Source organism: Patagioenas fasciata, chromosome 4 (assembly GCF_037038585.1).
Source record: "Patagioenas fasciata isolate bPatFas1 chromosome 4, bPatFas1.hap1, whole genome shotgun sequence".
Classification (NCBI taxonomy): domain Eukaryota; kingdom Metazoa; phylum Chordata; class Aves; order Columbiformes; family Columbidae; genus Patagioenas; species Patagioenas fasciata.
This window is the reverse complement of record NC_092523.1, coordinates 2165496-2186058: the sequence shown is the minus strand read 5'-3', so window position 1 is coordinate 2186058 and position 20563 is coordinate 2165496. Positions and strand designations below refer to the sequence as shown.

At 51.9% G+C, this 20563-nt stretch overlaps 2 protein-coding genes across 8 annotated transcripts in view; one reads left to right on the top strand and one right to left on the bottom strand.

Moving 5' to 3' along the window:
- Window positions 1-2735: 2735 nt before the first annotated feature.
- SPR (sepiapterin reductase) lies at window positions 2736-6553 on the bottom strand. Its single transcript, XM_065837949.2, has 3 exons — window positions 6213-6553; window positions 4551-4841; window positions 2736-4410 (listed from the first exon to the last, which is right to left on the bottom strand). Exons 1-3 carry the CDS (start codon window positions 6541-6543, stop codon window positions 4220-4222), a joined length of 813 nt encoding a protein of 270 aa, XP_065694021.2. The 5' UTR covers window positions 6544-6553; the 3' UTR covers window positions 2736-4219.
- Window positions 6554-14690: 8137 nt separating this feature from the next.
- Window positions 14691-20563, top strand: part of EXOC6B (exocyst complex component 6B) — a 317698-nt gene continuing 311825 nt past the window's right edge. For 4 of the 7 annotated variants that reach the window (XM_065836317.2, XM_071808429.1, XM_065836315.2 and 1 more), the window contains exon 1: window positions 14691-14924. In XM_065836317.2, the coding sequence (XP_065692389.1) occupies window positions 14812-14924 (113 nt within the window). In that variant the 5' untranslated portion in view covers window positions 14691-14811. The remainder of the gene's footprint in view (window positions 14925-20563) is intronic. The other 3 variants (XM_065836318.2, XM_065836316.2, XM_071808431.1) reach the window with 2 other exon arrangements.

The following is a 20563-nucleotide window of genomic DNA, read 5'->3' as shown; positions in this document are numbered from 1 at the left end:
GAGGAGGCTGGCGGGCGGACAGACCCACTTGCAGGGACCCCATCACGCTAGGCAGGATTTTTGGCTTAACAGGCCCCAGCTTAGACGTGTCAGGGAGAATGCTCCATGTCCATCAGAGCCCGTACTCCCGGCTCTCTGCACTGGCTGGTGCCGTTACCCGGGTTCGGGACGCCCTCAGCTGGTCACAGAAAATATTGGAAAAAGGGAGAAAGCAAAAAAAAATCATGTCGTTTTGCCATTGCATCTCACAGCATTCGAGGGTGCACAGATGTTGGCCAGACCCATGGAGCACGGGAACTGGGTCCTCGCCCTGAGGTGGGGGATGCTGGTACCTAGGGGATGCCCTGAGAGCATCACAGCATCTCTCCCTGGGCAGGGGATGCTGGTACCTGGGTGATGCTGGTACCCGGAGGATGCTGGTATCCAGGGGATGCTGGTATCCAGGGGATGCTGGTACCTAGGGGATGCCCTGAGAGCATCATGGCATCTCTCCCTGGCCAGGGGATGCTGGTACCTGGGGGATGCTGGTACCCGGAGGATGCTGGTATCCAGGGGATGCTGGTACTCAGGGGATGCCCTGAGAGCATCATGGCATCTCTCCCTGGTCAGGGGATGCTGGTACCTGGGGGATGCTGGTACCCGGAGGATGCTGGTACTCAGGGGATGCCAGTACTCAGGGGATGCTGGTACCTGGAAGGTGCCGGTACTCAGGGGATGCTGGTATCTGGGGGATGTTGGTACTCAGGGGATGCCTTGATAGCATCACCACAGCATTTCTGGGTAGAGCTCATATCCAGGAGCAGGAGTCACAAGCTCGGCACATCCCTGAGAGTTACAGAGTGATGCCAAACACCTAAACACACACAGTGAATGCAAGGGAATGAAATTCCTAAAAATGAAAGTACCCAGGAGACAGGTTGGAGTGGCCATGCTGAAGCCAGACTTACTCCTTTGAACTTCAAGCACGTGGTTGCTCCAGCAGCAGAAATGGGCAGCATGAGCCGCAGCACATCGCTGCAGCCACAGGGCTGGTGCTCGGTGGTGACAACAGGTTTCCTCTTCAAGCAGATGTAAAGTTTCCTGGCTGAAGGGACAGGGACACCAAGACTGATTTTTGCTCCTGCTGCTCGTGGGCTGTCCCTGGGCGAAAGGGAAAAGGGAGAGAAAAGTGACCCAGGTCCCAGCACAGAACTGACATGGAGCTGTTGGTGCAAGTTCAGAGGAGACCACAAAAATGGTCCAAGGGTTGGAACAGCTCTGCTGTGGGACAGGCTGAGAGAGTTGGGGTGTTCAGCTGGAGAAGAGAAGCTCCAGGGAGACCTTAGTGCAGCCTTTCTGGGCCTAAAAGAGCTGATAATATAGATGGGGACAGACTTCTGAGCAGGGCCTGTTGGGATAGGACAAGGGGTGATGGTTTTAAACTAAAGGAGGGAGATTCAGGCCAGACAAGGATGAAATTTTTGTCAGGGGGGGTGTTGAGTGCATCCGCTACACAGTATTTCATTAATGATTTCATTAACATTGTCTGCAGCTCTGCCCATAAATACCGTCCTGGGGAAGAGGTTTGGGTTGGAGAAGTGTCTGGTTTGAAGTGGCACCTCTGTGATCCCACAGCCCCTCACACAGATGCTCTGAGATAACCCACAGAGCTGCTGATACACCCCCAGCCACTGGAGGGTGGTGAGACCTCAACCAAGAATGGTGTCCAAAAACACCCCCCCCATTGGGTACCCTGGATTTAGAATCATAGAATGATTTTGGTTGGAAAAGACCCTCAAGATCATGGAGTCCAACCATAACCCACCCCTGGCACTGCCCCATGTCCTGAGAACCTCATGTCCGTCTGTCCAACCCCCCAGGGATGGTGACTCCAGCACTGCCCTGGGCAGCCTGTTCCAATGCCCCACAGCCCTTTGGGGAAGAAATTGTTCCCCACATCCAACCTCAACCTCCCCTGGCGCGACTTGAGGCCGTTTCCTCTGCTCCTGGCGCTTGTTCCTGGGGAGCAGAGCCCGAGCCCCCTGGCTCCAAGCTCCTTTCAGGCAGTTCAGAGATCAGAAGGTCTCCCCTCAGCTCCTGTTCTCCAGGTTGAATTTAATGTCTTACCCTAAAAAGCCAATGTGCATCTCCCACCTGCTAGTACCAAGGGGTCCCCATGTCCAGTACAGCCCTGTCCCCCAATACTGTCCCAGCTCCTCCTGCAATTTGGGGTTCCATGAGCTTTTAAGGGGGGTGTTACCTCCCTACAATGCAGCCCCGGTCAGGCAGAGGACACAGGACCCCAGCTCTGAGGTTATTTTTTTGCAGAAAGCCAGATCCCAAAAAAGATGATTTCTACCTAACCGGGGATGGGACAAGCCCGTACGGATACAGGGTGAGGAGATGGGGGATTTTTAGCAGCAGCAGGTTCATCCAGGCTCCACAGACCACATTAAACACCACCAGGCACCAAATCCCAGGAAAACAACCCCCTTGGCAGTGTAGTGAGCAGCAGAGGGGGTTTTACTAATAATGAGTTTCACAGGCGTAGAGGGAAGATGAAACCAGGCTGCAGATCAGCTGGAGAGAAGGTTTTGTTGAGCTTGACAGGATTAGGTTAACACAGAGTTAATGATATAGCTCAGAGATGGAAGAACAGGACTCCAGGAGGGCACATTCATGACTTGTTGGATGAAGATGCTGCTCAACCCAGGATCCCTCCTCAAAACTCCTCCACTTGTAAAGATACAGCAGAAGACCCAGACCAGAAGCTTTTAATGATTGTAGATCCAGGCGGACAAAATGTGAAAGATTAGAGACAGAGGACTGGAGGAAGGCGCTGTCACCGAGCACAGAGGGCCCGTGGGCACCTCCAGGGGATGCCACTGCACATCAAAGCAGCTCTGCAGATCAACACAGCTGCACATCGGCTGCTTTCTAGAAGACAGGTCTCTAAACGCCTGTGCCTCCTGGAATGGATGGAAAAAATGAGGGTAAAACCCCACAAATAATTAAAAGAACAGCCCAGGAGGGGTGAAGCCCCAGCTCCAGGCTAGGACCCAGAACCTGCAAGCAGGAGCGCAGTGTGAACTCAGGGCTGGGGCTCCGATGTGCTCCAACCCAGGCTTACAGGAGGTGGTGGCCCCGCCAGGCAGCCAGGTTGTCACATCTCCTGCAAGGCCAGCTCCCTCTCCTGGCCACTTACTGCACAACACATGGGAACAGCCTTTGCTCCACGTCTTAAAGCACAGAACTCCCAGAGACGATCCCAGAACTGCAGGAGAGCCGGACAAGCCACTGGCGAGATGGGGGATGGACAGTCCAGGCTTTGGTGTGACAGTCACCACCTCCAGACCTGGGAATGGCTCTTTTGCACTTTGGTGACTTGCTCAGGTGTTGAGCACACAGCTCCCAAGGGGTAAAGGGGACAGACAAGGGGACACTCAGTTCTAATCCTAATCCTTTGAGACCTTCTGGGGTGGCTTTCTGACCCGGCCCCATGTGCCTCGGTGCCTCCTTGGCTCCCAAACTCCTGCCCAGGAGAGAGTTTTAAGAATTCTGTGCCTGTTCCCTTGGAAAAGCCACCTCTGCTGTGGGGACAGGCTGAGAGAGTTGGGGTGTTCAGCTGGAGAAGAGGAGCTCCAGGGAGACCTTAGTGTGGCCTTTCTGGACTTAAAAGGGGCTGATAAGAAAGATGGGGACAGACTTTTCAGCAGGGCCTGTTGTGATAGGACAAGGGGTGATGGTTTTAAACTAAAGGAGGGAGATTCAGGCTGGACATGGGGAAGAAATTGTTGGCCCTGAGGGTGGTGAGAGCCTGGCCCAGGTTGGGCAGAGAGGTGGTGGATGAACCATCCCTGGAGACATCCCAGGCCAGGCTGGACGGGGCTCTGAGCACCCTGAGCTGGTGAAGATGTCCCTGTCATGGCAGGGGTGGCACTGGGGGAGCTGGGAAGGTCCCTTCAACCCAAATTATTCCATTATTCTATGATCTCCAGCAGCTGAGGAATCCTCATTCCTGCTGGTGGGTGCCCACGAGAGCTCAGTGAAACAGTAAATTCTCCCCATCAGGGCACTAGGATTGTTTATAAGGCACCCAAAGGTCTCCTCTTGAAAACCGCACAGCACCCAGGACTCAAACACGGTCACCAAACACGCTGGAGGGAGCAGGAGGCACCCAAGACGCAGCTCGAGGGACAGAAGCAGAGAGCAAAGCACGAAGGGTGGAGGAGAGAGTAACTCAGATGTCGTAGAAATCCACGTGGGCGCCGGAGCAGAAGGTGTCTTCTTCCAGGAGATCCACCAGCTTCTGGGCTGACACGGTGCAGTCTATCAGCTTCCCGTTCTCCTGCAGGCATTGGAAATACTGACGCATCTCAGGGTCCCTGGTCTTAGTCCGGGCCAAGAGCTGCATGTCTGTGTCCAGAGGACCTGGAGAAAGGGTGATTAAAAATAAGGAGAAAGCAAAATCTAGGGCTCATTCTCTCTCTGCGCCTGGCTAAGCTGCAAGAATCTTTTATCCACCAAGCCAGGGTAAAGATTAATAGCAATTCATGAGCTCCCCTCCTTACCCGGGGCGTAGTTGAGCACACGGACATCAGGCTCCTCCAACGCCAGCACCTGGAACATCATGTCCCGGGCGGCCTTGCCGCTGCAGTACAGAGCCCAGTTCTTGAAGGGCTTCATGGCGCAGAGCGAGGAGATGTTCACCACCGTCCTGCTGGAGCCGGGCCGCTCACCGAAGGCTCGCAGCGCGGCCGAGGTCAGGCAAAGCGCCGAGGTGACGTTGAAAGCAAAGTAGCTGTTGATCTCACCCGGGTCGGTGAGATCGAGGAAGGATTTGGAGATGTCTCCCAGGGAGCCTAGGGAGGAAAGACCAGTGGGTTTGGAGGAGGGAAAGAGGGGTTCAACAATGCAGATTCCTTTTCATAGAATGGTTTGGGTTGAAGGGACCTTCAAAGCTCATCCATTCCCACCCCTGCCATGAGCAGGGACATCTTCACCAGCTCAGGTTGCTCAGAGCCCCGTCCAGCCTGGCCTGGGATGTCTCCAGGGATGGTTCATCCACCACCTCTCTGGTCAATTTGGGCCAGGCTCTCACCACTCTCAGGGCCAACAATTTCTTCCTCATGTGTAACCTGCTACATTTTGCTCCTACATTTCCATATGCAACGCTCTATTACAGAGAAAAGCGAGCAGCTCTGCTGGCCCGGCCTCTCGCAGGGTCTCACAGCAGAGCGGGGAGCTCAGCACAGCCCGGCTCTGCTCCTCACTTTTGGGACACCCGCTGATTCGCCAGCCGGGCCACAGGACAGGGCCCAGCCCTGCCAAAACAACCAGCTCCCAGCATCAAAGTACAGTGACCCCGTGGGCCCCCACACACCCTCCTGCATGTCCCTTTTTGGGAACCAAGTCAGTAAAAGAGCAGAGGGTACCGCTGCTGTAACACCTATAGCTGGTGGAACATCTGGTCTTATTTAAGGTGGGGAAAAAAAAGCTGATGCACCCTCAAATTCAGTAGAAGTTTTTCTGAAGGCTCATACTCAGGGAGCAGAGCTGCAGGAGGTAAAAGAGCCCTGTACCTCGATTAACGGGTAAAACCTTGCGAGAAACAACACCCTGTGGTCCCAGCAGCAACCATCCGTGTTCTGTGCCTCAATTTAATTAATTTAATGAAATAATAAGAACCAGCCAGGGTGAAATCCCTGCTGCTCCTTCGGTTATTTACTCAGTTTGGTTGTTTACCAGCACCCAAAGCACTGATCAGACCTCAGCTCAGCCCGCGTGGAGCAAAGGGTCAGGCTGAGAGAGTTGGGGTGTTCAGCTGGAGAAGAGAAGCTCCAGGGAGACCTTAGTGTGGCCTTTCCAGACCCAAAAGGGGCTGATAAGAAAGATGGGGAGAGACTTCTGAGCAGGGCCTGTTGAGATAGGACAAGGGGTGATGGTTTTAAACTAAAGGAGGGAGATTCAGGTTGGACATGAGGAAGGAATTGTTGGCCACGAGGGTGGTGAGAGCCTGGCCCAGGCTGGGCAGAGAGGTGGTGGATGAACCATCCCTGGAGACATCCCAGGCCAGGCTGGACGGGGCTCTGAGCAACCTGAGCTGGTGAAGATGTCCCTGTTCATGGCAGGGGGGGCACTGGGGGAGCTGGGAAGGTCCCTTCAACCCAAACTGTTCGGTGATTCTATACTGCCCGGGGAGGCAGAGGTAGCCCGGGGGGGTTCGCAGTTACCGGCGTTGTTGACGAGGAGCAGGCGGCCGGGTGGAGCAGCGGGCAGCACTTCCCGGAGAGCAGCAACCGCCCGGCCCAGCCCCTGCTCGCAGCCCAGGTCGGCGGCCACGCACTCCACCCGCAGCCCGGAGACGCTGCCCCGCAGCTCGGCCGCCAGCTCGGCCAGCGGGGCCGCCGAGCGCGCCAGCAGCAGCAGCACCGAGCCCTCGCCCAGCCGCGGAGCCAGCAGCCGCGCCAGGCTGCGGCCGAAGCCCCGGGAGGCGCCGGTCAGCACGCAAGCACCCGCGGCCCAGCGCCCGGACCCCTGGACCTGCCCCGCTCCCGGCTCCATACCGGCCCGAGCGAAGTGGGCGTGGGAATACACCCCATCACATGACCCGCCCCATTCATCCCCCCCACCGCTTTGTGAATGGCCGCTCCGAACGCGCCGGCACCGCTGCCAGTTCCGATTGGTCTATGCGAGATGCATGGGCGTGGCCAGCGCGGCGCCACCCAATCCGAGAGCTCCGCGGCGGTGGCTCCGCCCCCGGGACCTGCGCGGCTGCAGCGCGGCTGCGCTTGAGCTTTTCCGCGGTTCTTTTTCCTCCCGTACGTTTTTTTTTCAAAGCATTTTCCTTTAATACAATTTTTTTCCCCAATGCGTTTTTCTCCAATGCAATTTTTTCCAATGCATGTTTTTCCAATAATTTTTTTTCAATTCATTTTCCTTTAATGCAGTTTTTCAATAGATTTTTCCTCCAACACATTTTTTTCAATAGATTTTCCTCCAACACATTTTTTTCAATATATTTTCCTCCAACACATTCTTCCAATGCACTTTTCGCCAATACATTTTCAATATATTTTTCAATACTTTTTTCAATATATTTTTAATATAATTAATTATAATTTAATATATTTTTCCTATACATTTTTTCCAGCATGGGTGTAAATGCACCTTGCACCTCCCCAGCCTCGGCGCTTTCCTGCCTGCAGCTGCTACAATTCTCCTCTTGGACACCTTTTTTTCCCCCTCCTCTTTACACACCTTTCTTGGCCATCACTATTTTTGGCACTTGCCTCTGGTTGTAGCAAAAGCACCATCTGATCCCCAAGAGTCCTAAAACCCCTTTTTAAAAAGAAATACATTTCTGTGCGAACACGCAGCCGACTTCAAAGAGGTTTTTTGTGAGGTTTGTGTGGAATAACTGGGAGATGGGTTTGGTTTCCCAGCTGTTCCATCTGGGCACAGATGGCCCCACGGTGCCTGAGCAGGTCACGAAGTTTCACTCTATTAAACCCCCAAAGACTGAGCTGAAACCCTCCAGCCTTTTAACAAAGCATTAAAAATTCATGCTATGGCAAAAAACCCAAGAGCGCTATTTGTTTTGCTCAAGCGAATCTTACACGTTCGGTGAAATTAAGATCATCAGAAAACAAAAAAAATGATGGCAAATGTGTATTTTTTTCACAAATAGCTTCTTGATGGCAGAACTTGCTTTTGCCATTGCCAGTCGCCCCCTTCCCATTTTGGCAGCTCCCATCTCCTGCATCCATCAATGCCTCGATTTCCAGTGCGATGTTGCTCGCAGTACCGGTGCTCAAAGCAGAGCTGGGCCAACTGGAAACAACCAGGGTTTTGCTGGACCTTCCTTCATCTCTTCCATCTGGCTCCTTACCAGGGTATAGATGGAGCGAGGGTCTGGGATGCAGATTTTTTAAGCTGCTAGAAGCTGCTTGTGCTAATATTCATTAAAAATTAAAAGATCTAAGCGAGGGACTGGTGACCAAATCAGCCCAGCGCTGGAACTGGAGGGCAGAGCTGCAGGGAAGTTATAAATCCATAAGAAATCTCCTTGTGCCTCATTCTTTTTTGCTCCTCCGTAAGCAAACAGCCTCGTGCCAAGGGCGCACCTTGCGCTGTGCAAATTGAGGCGAATTGAGGGCGTCGTGATGTATTTTTTTGGCTCTTGGTCATTGCAGGCTCAGCAAAATGATCCCCTGTGCGGCTTTCGCAGAGCTGACCTGCACAACCATCGAACTCCTGATGTGCTCGAGAAAAAGAACAAAAACTCATTGTTTTTTCTTGTTATCTGTGACTTCTCTCCTTCGCTTCTTTAGCTGCTGCACCCACATATTTTCCTTACTTTGCAGCTATTTATATGTATATATATTAGCAAAGTTAATATGCTTTCATACTGTAAAGACTGGATGAGAAAGTAGTTAGAAGGGATTTTCATAACCCCCAAGAGCTATGAAATATCTCCCTCAGATTGATGGTTTTTTCACTCCCTGGGTTGCTTTTTCAGGCAATCATTGTGAGGATTTCTTGAGTGTCACTTTATGCTGCAAAGCAGCATCTCCTGACCTCAGGTGGGCGGCTTGTGGGGTGATGTGTTGTGTGCTGGAAACAAGGGAAGAAAATGAGAAGAAGAAAACAAGAAGAAAACAACAATAACAAGAAGAAAATAAGAAGATTGTGGCCTATCAGCAAAATCTGATTTATGACCCAATTTTGCTAAGGCTGCGCCCAAGATGTGTTCGCTTGATGGACTCAGTGCATGGTAGAGACCCTTCCTAAATAGCTGGGTGATGGTCAGCATGATATTAAGGTTCTGCTTGCGTAGTTAAAGAGGTTAAATTTAATCCCCTGGTGTTTCCGTGTTCTTACACCAGATGCTCTCTGGTTCCTGTGACAGCAGTTTGCTTCTCCCACTGGGTTTTAACTCGACACAATCGTGCCGATATTGACTATTTTGCTTTTCTTGGAGAATATTAAATCCTAAAGATCGCTCAGCAATTTCAGAGCCTGCTCAAGTCTCATGTTTTATATGCTCAAGGAAGCTACCAATAATATTAGGAACAAACTCTCCCCGGAAAAGGCTGTTGGGCATTGGAACAGGCTGCCCAGGGCAGTGGCGGAGTCACCATCCCTGGAGGGTTGGACAGACGGACAGGAGGGTCTCAGGGACATAGGGCAGTGCCGGAGGTGGGGGAATAGTTGGACTCGATGATCTTGAGGGTCTTTCCCAACCAAAATGATTCTAAATCCAGAGTACCCAAGGGAGGGGTTATTTTTGAGCTGTATTCCCACTGCCATCACCCTGCCAGGGCTCACGGGTGTTGGCGAGGAAACGCTCAGCTCCCTCTGCCAAGGACTGTTAACAATGGATTCCAGGAAAAGCCCGAATTCTGCCCGGCGTTACCACCCAAGAAGGGCAGGGTTGGAAGTCACACAAGGTGGCCCTGGCTGGAGTCACCATTGTCCTGAGTGCCCAGGGGCTGCTGGAAGGGGCGACTGTGGTTTTCTCCTGAGCTCTGCTTGTTGCTTTTAGGAGCCCAAAGGCCACCCCAGCTGTGGGATTTCAGCACGTTCGGCAGCTCTTTGTGTCACCTCCTAAGGACAAGACGCCTCGGATGCCGGCAGACCTCTCGCTCCAAGGAGAAGCTCTGAACATCTGGTGGGGATTGACCTCTTTGATCTTCAGATCCTGTCTGGATGAAGATATCCCATGGAGGGTTTTGGCAGGAATTTCAACTTGCCGAAAGTTCTTCACCCCAGCATTGCCACCAGAGATCCCCATCCCTGTATTGGATTAAACCAGAAAGTCAGATTTGAAAACTCTTCCACAAAGGTTGGAAGCTGGAATTCTGGGGCTGAACTCCATCTCGCCACTGTTTCAGTTTGTTAGCTATGGATTTCCTGTATGCAGAAAAAAAAAGTATAATGAAATGCATGACAAGACAAAATTAGTTATTAGAAGCATCAAGATACATCCCAAGCAGGAATTTGGGGGACAGTGTGAAAATATGAGAGAGTCTTGAGATGTGAAGCAGAACAGGATTCAAAGCACAGAGCCCAGTGCCTGGAAAACAGGGATTTATCCTCTGTTGTGGAAGAATGGATTGTTTTGTGGTTTCTGAGACGTGCAGATGAATGTACCCAGGGGCAATAAACCCTGCGGAGCTGGGTCTAGGTGAGGGCACTTGCTCAAGACCAGCATGACCAGGGTGTAATTATGGTCCCAAGCATGCAGTGAGCTGCTGTGTGTGGCATCCAAATGTGTGGGATGGTGGCAATGGGTGCAGAGGGAGCTGTGGCCCTTCTCAAAGGTACCAGCTGCTCACAGGGCTTCTCCCACCCTCCCTACAACCAGGAGCAGCCACCCCAGCTCCCACGGCTCCTTGTGTCTCCATCCCGGCTGCAGCTCTTTCCCCCTCGCCTTGCGAAAGGGCAGCCAAGCCCTGAGCTTTCATCCCTGAAAGGGCAAAACTGCATTTATGGGCTGAGCTTTCCCCCATGGCAAGGGCAAAATTGCATTTACAGGCACTTTCAGTTGCCACCGTGCGGCCAAAACACAGAAGGCGACTGAGGGAAGGGGGATGAACGAAATGCAGGCACCTCTCCAGGCTGCAGAGATTTATTTATTGATTGCCCTAGGGGTGAAGCGGAGGGTGCTAAAGGTCGGCTTTGGAGAAGGAAACCAGGCTGCTGCACACCCAGAGCAAACAGGGCTGGCAGGCGTGTGTGCTGAGTCAGCATCTGCGGTGCTCCTGCTGCTTTAGCAATCTCGTGTGTCTTTCCTTGTCCAGCTTCAAGTGATTCGGTAGAAGAAAGCAAATGATAAGGACGCCCAGCCTGGCTGAGAGTGGGGTTATGGCCAAAGGGGTCTGGGGACAGCAGTAGGGAGAGGTGGGAGCAGACAGAGGTTGGGGGTGCAGGAGGAGAGTGTGGGGGGCAACTACAGGGGTTCCAGGATCCAGGGCAAGGGACCTACCCGCAGAGGTTCCTTCTTCTTCAGGAAGGGAAACAGAATCTGTCAGGCAAACTCAATATCATTTTTCAATGAGATTATGAGTTGGTCACAGACGTCTTTGACGCATTTGTGTTGGAGCAGCGTGACGATTTGATTAATAAATGAGAACAATAGAAATCGAGCGTGCTTGTGTCAGTGACAGGCAAGAATAAATAAACTTGTGGACGAGCTTTCAAATGGTAAAAGTTTGTGTGGCAGCAAATAATAAGGGCAAGTCCCAGACTGCTTGGTCAGCCAGACACAAGCAATGAATATTCATGTGAAGGTGCCCAAATGCCGTGTGTCCAGGGACAAAGGATGGAGATTTTCTTACAGAATGGAAAATTTTATCCCAGACAGCGGTGACCTGAAAAGAATTGAAGGTGGCGGTGGGTAATCAGTGAGACATCAGCTTCAGTGTCACCCTCTGGCCAACCGGGCTGGCCGATGGTACCTGCAGTGGTACCAACACAGCGTTGAGGAGGAGCAGCTGGATTATATGATATTCTGTTTGTGCTTGGTACTAAAGCCACTGTTCTGCCCACTTCTAGCACCCGCAGACAGAGGGAAATCTTGAAATATTGTGATTTTCACAGAAAAAACCCTAAAACAAAAACAGAGTGAAGGGCTCCAAGAACTCAGTCTGCTCAGCTGCTCAAACAAGAGGCTGGTTGATCCCAGACCATACGTGGGCACCAAGACCTTGGTCACAGCAGACTTGTGACTCTACCAGTCAAGGGTACAAAGTGATCCGTGGTTGAAACTTGAAGTGGGAGGCTGGGTGGGACTTTTTATGGCCTCAACACCAGCACTAAGTTTTCCTCTTAAAAATATGCTCAGGTTTCAGCACAGCTTTGGTTGACACATGGAAAATGCATGGTTGGTGCTCCTTGGAAGGTCCTCCTATGGGATAACAACATCACTCTCCCTCCCTATTTGACGTGAACATTTATGAACCTATGGAAATGTTCTTGGTGCTTTTCTCCCCAAGAGAAAACCACAATGTTTTGGTGGACACTAAAAAAATAGATTTATTTTTATTCTATTCAAAACCAAACATTTCTTTTTAGACAGACTGTTGTACAGAGCATCTTCCCACCTGGCTCTGTGGAGGTTGATGCTCTGTGGTCATGACTGGTTTCCTCTTCTTGCTGAAGCTCTACATTGGTGAAAACAGCAGTTCTCATTCTTCTTACCGGTGCAGGAGAGGGAGACTAAAGTCAAGACTAAAGTCAACATCAGAATTCGGTCACTCATTGATTTCTAAGTTCCCATCTCTGTGCTCAGTCCCCTTGTGCTGTAATCGAGTAGACCAAGCAGTGTGTTCCTACCAGACAAAGCCAGACCCTGTTTCTGAGAGCACTATTTGTGATAACACCATTGCCTTACCAAGCCCTCAGCACTGAACTTGGCATTGCTGTAATTTGTAGCAGTTCTCATCCTGTAATTAAATCATTACGGATTTTCGCTGTTCACCCGGTGGTGTTTAATCCTGTTTCTAAAGCTCAGCGGAGACAACGCAATAGTTACCGCTGACTTCAGCAATATTGGCTGAGTCCCCAAACAGCACAAGCCCCTACTAATTTCAACAAAACCAGTCATTTTCATAGCTGCCAGCAGCGGTAGATGGTGGTATCAATGGATTTTACACTGGAGCTGGGTGCATATCGACACCGAGCAGCACATTACGTATTTCCCGTAGCCACAGGTCACTCATCTCAACGGTTTAAACCACAAATGATCTGCTCCTCGCTGGTGTTTTGCCAGCGGGGATTGCGCCTGTGAACCGTGGTGCTGGAAGCACCAGATTTCTGCCATGGAAACCCCGCTCGCCTGCAGCACCGGCCTCTGCAGAGCATCCGATGCAGATCCAAAATTCACCGTTCTTCCCCCAAAACACTCCGGGGGAAGGCAGCGCCAGGCTGCCAGGCTCGGAAATCACCCTGCTAATTTTACCCGCTTTTCTTCCACCGTCGACGCATCTCTTTGTTTCTTGGGTCCTCGGAAAGCTTCTACCAGATCTCCATGGTGACTGCCATCGGGGGACAGATCTCCCCGCTGGTGTTGACACATCCAAAGCGACATCCTTCTGGTCTCGCACGTTTGGCAACCAGAGGGACGATGTGCTAGAGCAGGGGAGCTTCACCTGAACAAAGTTTCTGCTGGGCTCTCCTTGCCCCTCTCGTGTCGTTCCAGTGACCGCGCATCATGTTTTGGGAAGTTCTTCCCATTTAATTAAGTGATGATACAGGGATATTCAGACCAGGAGCGTTCAACCTTTTAGCGAGGAGCAGCGAGGGAAGCCAGAGGTGAACTTGTACAATTAACGTAGTTTATTAATATTTCAGAAGGTGAAAAGACAAAAACAGACACCAAAGCCCTGGGCGGTGTGCAGAGCCTGGTCTGGGTCTGGTTCTTCATCCCCCCCGTGCCTCTGGAGCATGGGATCTCTGATAGCATGTGCCTGGGAACTGGACCTTTCCAGCATTGTTTTCACAACACAAAATAATAATGCTGATAACCAGCTGCTTGCGAAGGAGGGAGCAGCACCGAGAGCGGCAGCATCAAGGAGACCTTGACATCTGAGGACGTTTCTGGAGACTGGCGGTGTTTATTGGAGGAAGCTTTGCCGTGTCCTTGGACAAAGACACCTCTTGGGTCATGTGGCAGTTCAGCATCTGGAGGGACATTTTAGGATCAAGTGGAGAAGCGGGGAGATTTCTTTGGGATCACTGTCAATGGCAGCTTCTCAGGGTGGGGGTGACATTGTCTATGGGGCTGAGGGACAGGAGGTTCATCCCTCGTGGGCAGGGAGGTGTCTCCACTCGGGGCAGACACACGGGTTGATTCCCACTGGGACCTCCCCTCATGGTGGGTGACAACGTTGTCACTGCCATGGGGCTGTGTCCCCTCAGGTTGGGGACACAGAGTCCCTGCCATGGGGCTGTGTGCCCTCATGGTGGCTGTCACGGCCATGGGGCTGTGTCGTCTTAGTGGGGAGGACACGAGGATCCTGCCATAGGGCTGTGTCTGTCAGGGAGGTGTCATGGCCATGGGGCTGTGTTTGCTTATGGGGGAGGACATGGGGATCCTGCCATGGGGTAGTGTCCCTCAGGGGGGTGTTGAAGCCATGGGGTTGTGTCCCGTTGTGGTGGGTGTCAAAGCCATGGAGTTGTGTCCCCTCAGGGGGGATGTTGCTCCCGTGAGGCTGTGTCCCCTTAGTGGGGAGGACAAGAGGATCCTGCCATAGGGCTGTGTCTGTCAGGGAGGTGTCATGGCCGTGGGGCTGTGTTCCCTTAGGGGGATCCTGCCATGGGGCTGTGTCCCTCAGGGAGGTGTTGAAGCCATGGGGCTATGTCATCCCATGGAGGAGGACACAGGGTCCCTGCCATGGGATTGTGTCCCCTCATGGTGGGTGTCCTGGCCATGGGGCTGTGTCCCCTCAGTGGGGAAGACACAAGGTCACTGCCATGGGATTGTGTCCCCTCATGGTGGGTGTCCTGGCCATGGGGCTGTGTCCCCTCGGGCGCTCGGCAGCCGCTGCCCTGGCGGACACCTCCTCTCGGGGCAGCGGGAACAACCAACCGCCTCCCTCCCCGCAGCCCGGGCCGCTCCAGGGGCCGCCCCCGGGTCCGCTCCCCGCCCCTCGTTGGCCGCGCCCGGGACAGCGCCGGCGCAGCCGCGGCCGCTCCCCCCGCACTACATTTCCCGGCGTGCCGGGCAGGGCCGGGCCGCGCGGAGCGGGCGAGCCCCGGCGCTGGTGCTGCCCGGGGCGGGGAGAGCGGAGCCGGGCAGGGCAGGGCAGGTGGGTCGGGCGCAGCCCCATGGAGCGGGGGAAGATGGCGGAGCTGGAGAGCCTGGAGACGGCGGCGGAGCATGAGCGGATCCTGCGGGAGATCGAGAGCACCGACACGGCCTGTATCGGCCCCACGCTCAGGTGCGGCCGGGGCGGGACGCGGGGCTGGGGGGCTCGGGCGGGCATCGCCTTTCCACCCGCCTTCCTAGAAACTTAGCGAAAAACGAGGACGTTTTATTTATTGTTATCGCTTCATAGTCATCGTCGAGAGGTGCCCGCACCCCCCTCGCTTCTCCCTGGCTCCGGGCTGGGCTGCCCGGGCGGGACGAACCCGCGGGCTGTGCCGGGTGCGGGGGGTCCCGGGCGGCCCCTCCTGCCCGCCCGGCGGCGGTTCCTGGCGGCTCCTCCGGCCTGAGCTGCTGCCCAGGCCCCGCACCCCCACACCCCGGAGCTCCGGGGGTGCGCGTTGCCGCCTCCTAAATGGGAAAGGAGGGGATTTTCCTGCATCTCAGCTCGGAATCTATCAAACTTACCCTTGCTATATCCCTTGATTTCTGCGCATTTCACAAACGCCACGGCTGGTCGTGAATGGGCGCAGTGACCATCCTGACGATGATATGAGTTAATGCTTCTGTTTGCTTAATGGCTCTTTTGTTCTTGTGTTGAGCATCTTTTCCCAGCGGTTCTCGCAATGCCCTTCAGCTGGGAGAGCCCTTTGGACCGAGCCCCGTTCCCCGCAGCGCTGCCCCTTGGCTTTGCCTTTTCTTTCCGCTCCCGTCTGCGAGTCTGGCTCTGCAGTTTCAGCCTTTTCGGTGTTTCTTTGTGGTGCTGTTAGGGTTTTGCAGCGGTGGGTTCTGCTGTGTTGTTGATCTGAGAGATGGCTGGTTAACTGAAGGCTGTGTTTCAAAAGAAATCACCTGATTTTTGTAAGAAATACCGTATTATTATACACGTTTAAGTCTTGTTCTTGGTAAGCAGGCTGTACCATCAGCATCGCTGTCCTGGTTGAAGCCATATAATGGATTTAGCAAAATAAGATGCTTCATCTTTTCTTCCCCCTCTTTAAAGTAAAACATGAATTACTTGCGGCGCTGAGTGCAGGTGTGCTCGTTGTCCTTGGCAAGGCTGGTGGTACAAATGCATAGAGGATATTCATAGCTCATTGTAACCACATTGATGAGGCCGAGAGGTGAGCAAAGACAGAGGTGTGTTACCAGAAATACTTGGCTCCAGGATCTAAATAGTTGCGTTATCGCAAACTTCAATTTGGCGCTAAGATTTGTTGCTTTTTGCGGTGGTAGGAGTGCGGTTCCCTTTTGCAGGGCAGCACCATCGGCACCAGCTGCTCCACATCAGCTGCTGAGCTGCAAATCAGGATGCCAGGTGGGGGTATTTGGGTATAAACACACCTGGAACCTCCCATCCCACCCCCTCCACCGTAGTTCTTCCTTTCAGTAATTAAGTTTTACAAAGTCATGGTTATAAGTGACTCAGGTGGCTGTCTTTAACAATAAATTGGTTTCAGCTGTTTGACTTGTGGGGGAACAAAATTAAAATGGGAAAACTCTTCATTTGTAGAGCAGTAGGGCTGTGGATGTTTCTTGCTGTAGGGTTGTCTGTTTGTTCAGCTGTTTTGACTTTATGGAGTTCTCTTTCCGTGGTTCTCCCATGAAAGCTCTAAAGGTAAACTGGATGGTAGGAGATGCTGAGAATTAGATTTATTACCAAAACTGAAAAAACTGGTTTGAATGTCTGGGAGCTGCCACAGTGAAGAGTGTGGGTGTGTTTTTTCTTTCCATTTCGTAGAACTAAATGCAGTTGATCTTGTTTCTCGGTATTAAGGTTAGACGAGGAGTTGGGCTTAATGTCTGGCTTTGCATATCCACAAAAGAAGCACTAACGAGTGTCTGGGGCAGAGAAAGGTTTGTGCTTTGCTAGAATTAACTGCTGCTTGATCAGGAGTGTTATTAATGATGTACGTGTAAGCAATACCTGCTCTGAGGATTTTTGAGTTGAAAGCAGACCAGCTCAGGGTAAACATGATGTGCTGCGGAGTCCGGAAAAGAAGATGATGGAAACTTTTAAAGAAAAGGTGACTCACTTCTTGTAGGCATCATGGAAGAAATATGTCCTTAGCAGCCAGGAAGAGAAGCACTAAGCGTGGTGCAGAAGGAGGCCGGGCTGCCCGGCTCCTGTTTGCAGAACTGCGCTTTTATCAGCGCCTGGCTGGGCAGAGCGCGATATTCCAGCTGCAGCCGCTCGCTTCTTGTCCTGGTGTAGAGCTCAGGGCTGAGTCGCTCTCATCAAAAGGTGGCGGAAGGGTTAAGATGTTAAATTTAAGGTCCAACTAATTAATCTGTCTGGGTGGGTTTGTGTCCCACCCAGCAGGGAGAGAGTTTTCAGTTAGAAAAATAGCAAGTGTAGTAATTCCTCCCCTGGGGCAGGGGAAGGATGAGATGTCTTGAAGTCCCTTCCAGCCCTGTTTTTCGGCTCCTTTCTCGCTGTGATCCTGGGTGTCAGCTCCATTGTGCCGGGCGCTGTGCAGATGTGGGACCGAGCCTGTCCCTCCTCCAGGAGAAGGGTTTTATTCTAAATATGAAACGGGAGATGAGGGAAGGCGAGAAGGCATTGCACCATCCTTGGTCCGTGCGATGAGCTGTACCAGTCTCATGTCTTGCTATGCCGGTGACTCTGATGCTGTCAAGGTCTCTTCTCTCTTGTTTTTAATTTATTTTATGTTTATTATACCTGGCAGCGAGCGTCATTTTGTTTGAAGGAGGACACCGAGCTCAGCGACTCTTTGTGGGGATCCCCTTGAGTCTGCGATGCTCCCGGAATTAAAAGAATCTGCTTCAGGATGCCTTTCCTGCTATTCAGCCTCTACTAATTATATCCATTGCTCCGAATTCCACTTCCTTCTGCTGTTTTAATTCCTCTTTTTTTTTTTTTTTCCTCCCGTGTTAAGTTTCTTGATTTTTGCAGAGTATTTTTGGATCCCCTCTCTGTATCTGGGCTTCTAAGAACCACTTAATTCTGCGGGATCAGATAACCTTCTAGAGGAAAAGAAACTCTTTCTTGCAGAAAGCCGCCTCTTGACTGAGCTGTGACACCCGAGTGCTGTGATTTTTAATTCCCTCAATCGACCGATCAAGTCCATAGCTTTGCAGTGAGCTTTCTGTCCTCTTCAGCTTTAAGTGATGGGAAGCTGATGATGGACTTGGGATGGATTCTGATCAAAGCTACTCTGAGAAACGGGTCGTCCCTCCTTCTGTTATCTCATGCATCATTTGTTGAGCATTTGTCCCGAAATAGCTCACTTTTGATATGCGGACATTACTTTATTGCGTGGCTGATGCTGTCTGTCTTCTGTGATTATTTTCTCCCCAGCTCTTTGTATAAAATGTCCTGCGTATTCCTGGATTATAAATGATTGATTCCAACTGGTACAGAATAAAAGCAGGAGAAAAGGTGAGATTATCTCGTATGACACTCCGTGAATGCGGGCTGTGCGGTTTCACCTAATTTCCCTGTGTTCATCAAAGGATGACTCCGTGTGATTATCTGAATTGCTAATCACTTAGAAGGAGCTCTTGGTTGCAGTCTGTGGAGATTTCGCTGCCTTTTTTGTGTGCGTCCTTTATCACCTGGTGTCTTCTCATGGTTAAAATACAGACGTGTGTTTTCAAGTTGCTTCTTTTTGGTTTTACAGCTCGAGCTCTGCAGGTCTGTCCTGTTGAAAAACCCTCTCCCTGCTCTCAAACCGCATTTGCAGATTGCTGAAACTGGTGAAAGGATTTTTAAACAGCACTCGGTAATTAAGAAAGCCCCGTCTGGCCACGTAGCTGGAGTGACAGTAATCCTGCTGTCTCCTCGCCGCTTTAGACGCGGATAAAATGACATGGATGCCGTTTCAGTCTCCTGCTTGCACCCTGATCGCTGAAGCTCTTTTTTGCCAGCGTGACAGCAGGAATTGGTAGTTAACGGGTTGGTTTCTTGGGTTGTTGGTAGCTGTGGGTTGTGCTTCTCTTTGCTGCGTCTGTACCTTTGCACTTGGGTCTGCAGCGTGAGTCGCTGGGAAGGATCAAGGTTTCCAAGTGATTGTTCTCTGTGCTGCCTGATTTCATTGCTTGTTGTTCTGCCAGCTTTTGTGTCATCTGCAAGTTAGATAGGCAATCTTATTTTTTTTCCTCCTCTTTTTAGGAGTAGATTTGCTTTCTAGAGTGTTCCTTAGTGTCCGAGTTTGCCTCGGTTCTGTTGGGACTGGTACTTGCCTGTGCGCCTGTGGAAGTGTTGGATCTCAGACAGCACCGAATCATCCAGTCTGTGCTTTTCTATCAAACTATATTCCTAACAGGAGTTTCCTATCTGTCTGCTAATTATGTGTGTTCAGAGAGATTAGAGTGATTGTCTGAGAATGAAATTGAGCACAATTGATAGGGTGGCTGAGATTAAGGCAGACCTGTAATTAAGCTCAATTCCCTAAATCCTTTACCAACTCTTCCATGACCGTGTCTGGGATTAGTGTTGTTCTTACTGACCTGGAACTACCTGGCTGACGCGTTCATGGTGTTGTCAGCATGTTGTGTTCGTCCCCTGCATGAAACCTGCCCAGGTTCATCTCAAAAAGAGGAGACAGAGGTTTTCAATTACCTTATCTTCAGTATTCTGGGTCTCCTGGCTTGAATGCTGGACAAATGATATTCTCATTGGGACTGATGGATATAGCCAATCTCATCTCCCATAGGGACATCACCTTAAGTCCTTCCAGTATAATCTGGGAAATGACCTATTAGAGAGCAGTGTAGGGGAAAGGGACCTGGGGGTCCTGGGGACAGCAGGGTGAGCATGAGCCAGCACTGGGCCCTTGTGGCCAGGAAGCCAATGGTACCTGGGGTGGGTTAGAAGGGGGTGGTCAGTAGGTCAGAGAGGTTCTCCTGCCCCTCTGCTCTGCCCTGGGGAGACCACACCTGGAATATTGTGTCCAGTTGTGGCCCCTCAGCTCCAGAAGGACAGGGAACTGCTGGAGAGAGTCCAGCGCAGCCACCAAGATGCTGAAGGGAGTGGAGCATCTCCTGTGTGAGGAAAGGCTGAGGGAACTGGGGCTCTGGAGCTGGAGAAGAGGAGACTGAGGGGGGACTCATTCCTGGGGATCAATATGGAAAGGGGCAGTGTCAGGAGGATGGAGCCAGGCTCTTCTCGGTGACAGCCAATGATAGGACAAGGGGCAATGGGTTCAAACTGGAACATAGGAGGTTCCACTTAAATTTGAGAAGCAACTTGTTGGGGGTGAGGGTGGCAGAGCCTGGCCCAGGCAGGTTGTGGAGTCTCCTGCTCTGCAGAGGGTGACAGTGATTTGGTTTTGTGTGGTCGACACCGGTCAGAGATGTTGGTGACCATGAGCTCCGGGCCTGCAGATGGAGCGAGGAATTAATCACAGAATCGTGGAATAGTTTGGGTTGAAGGGACCTCCCCAGCTCCCCCAGTGCCACCCCTGCCATGACAGGGACATCTTCACCAGCTCAGGTTGCTCAGAGCCCCGTCCAGCCTGGCCTGGGATGTCTCCAGGGATGCTTCAGCCACCACATCTCTGCCCAACCTGGGCCAGGCTCTCACCACCCTCAGGGCCAACAATTCCTTCCTTATGTCCAGCCTGAATCTCCCTCCTTTAGTTTAAAACCATCACCCCTTGTCCTATCACAACAGGCTCTGCTCAAAAGTCTGTCCCCATCTTTCTTATCAGCCCCTTTTAGGTACTGAAAGGTGCAATAAGGTTTCCCTGG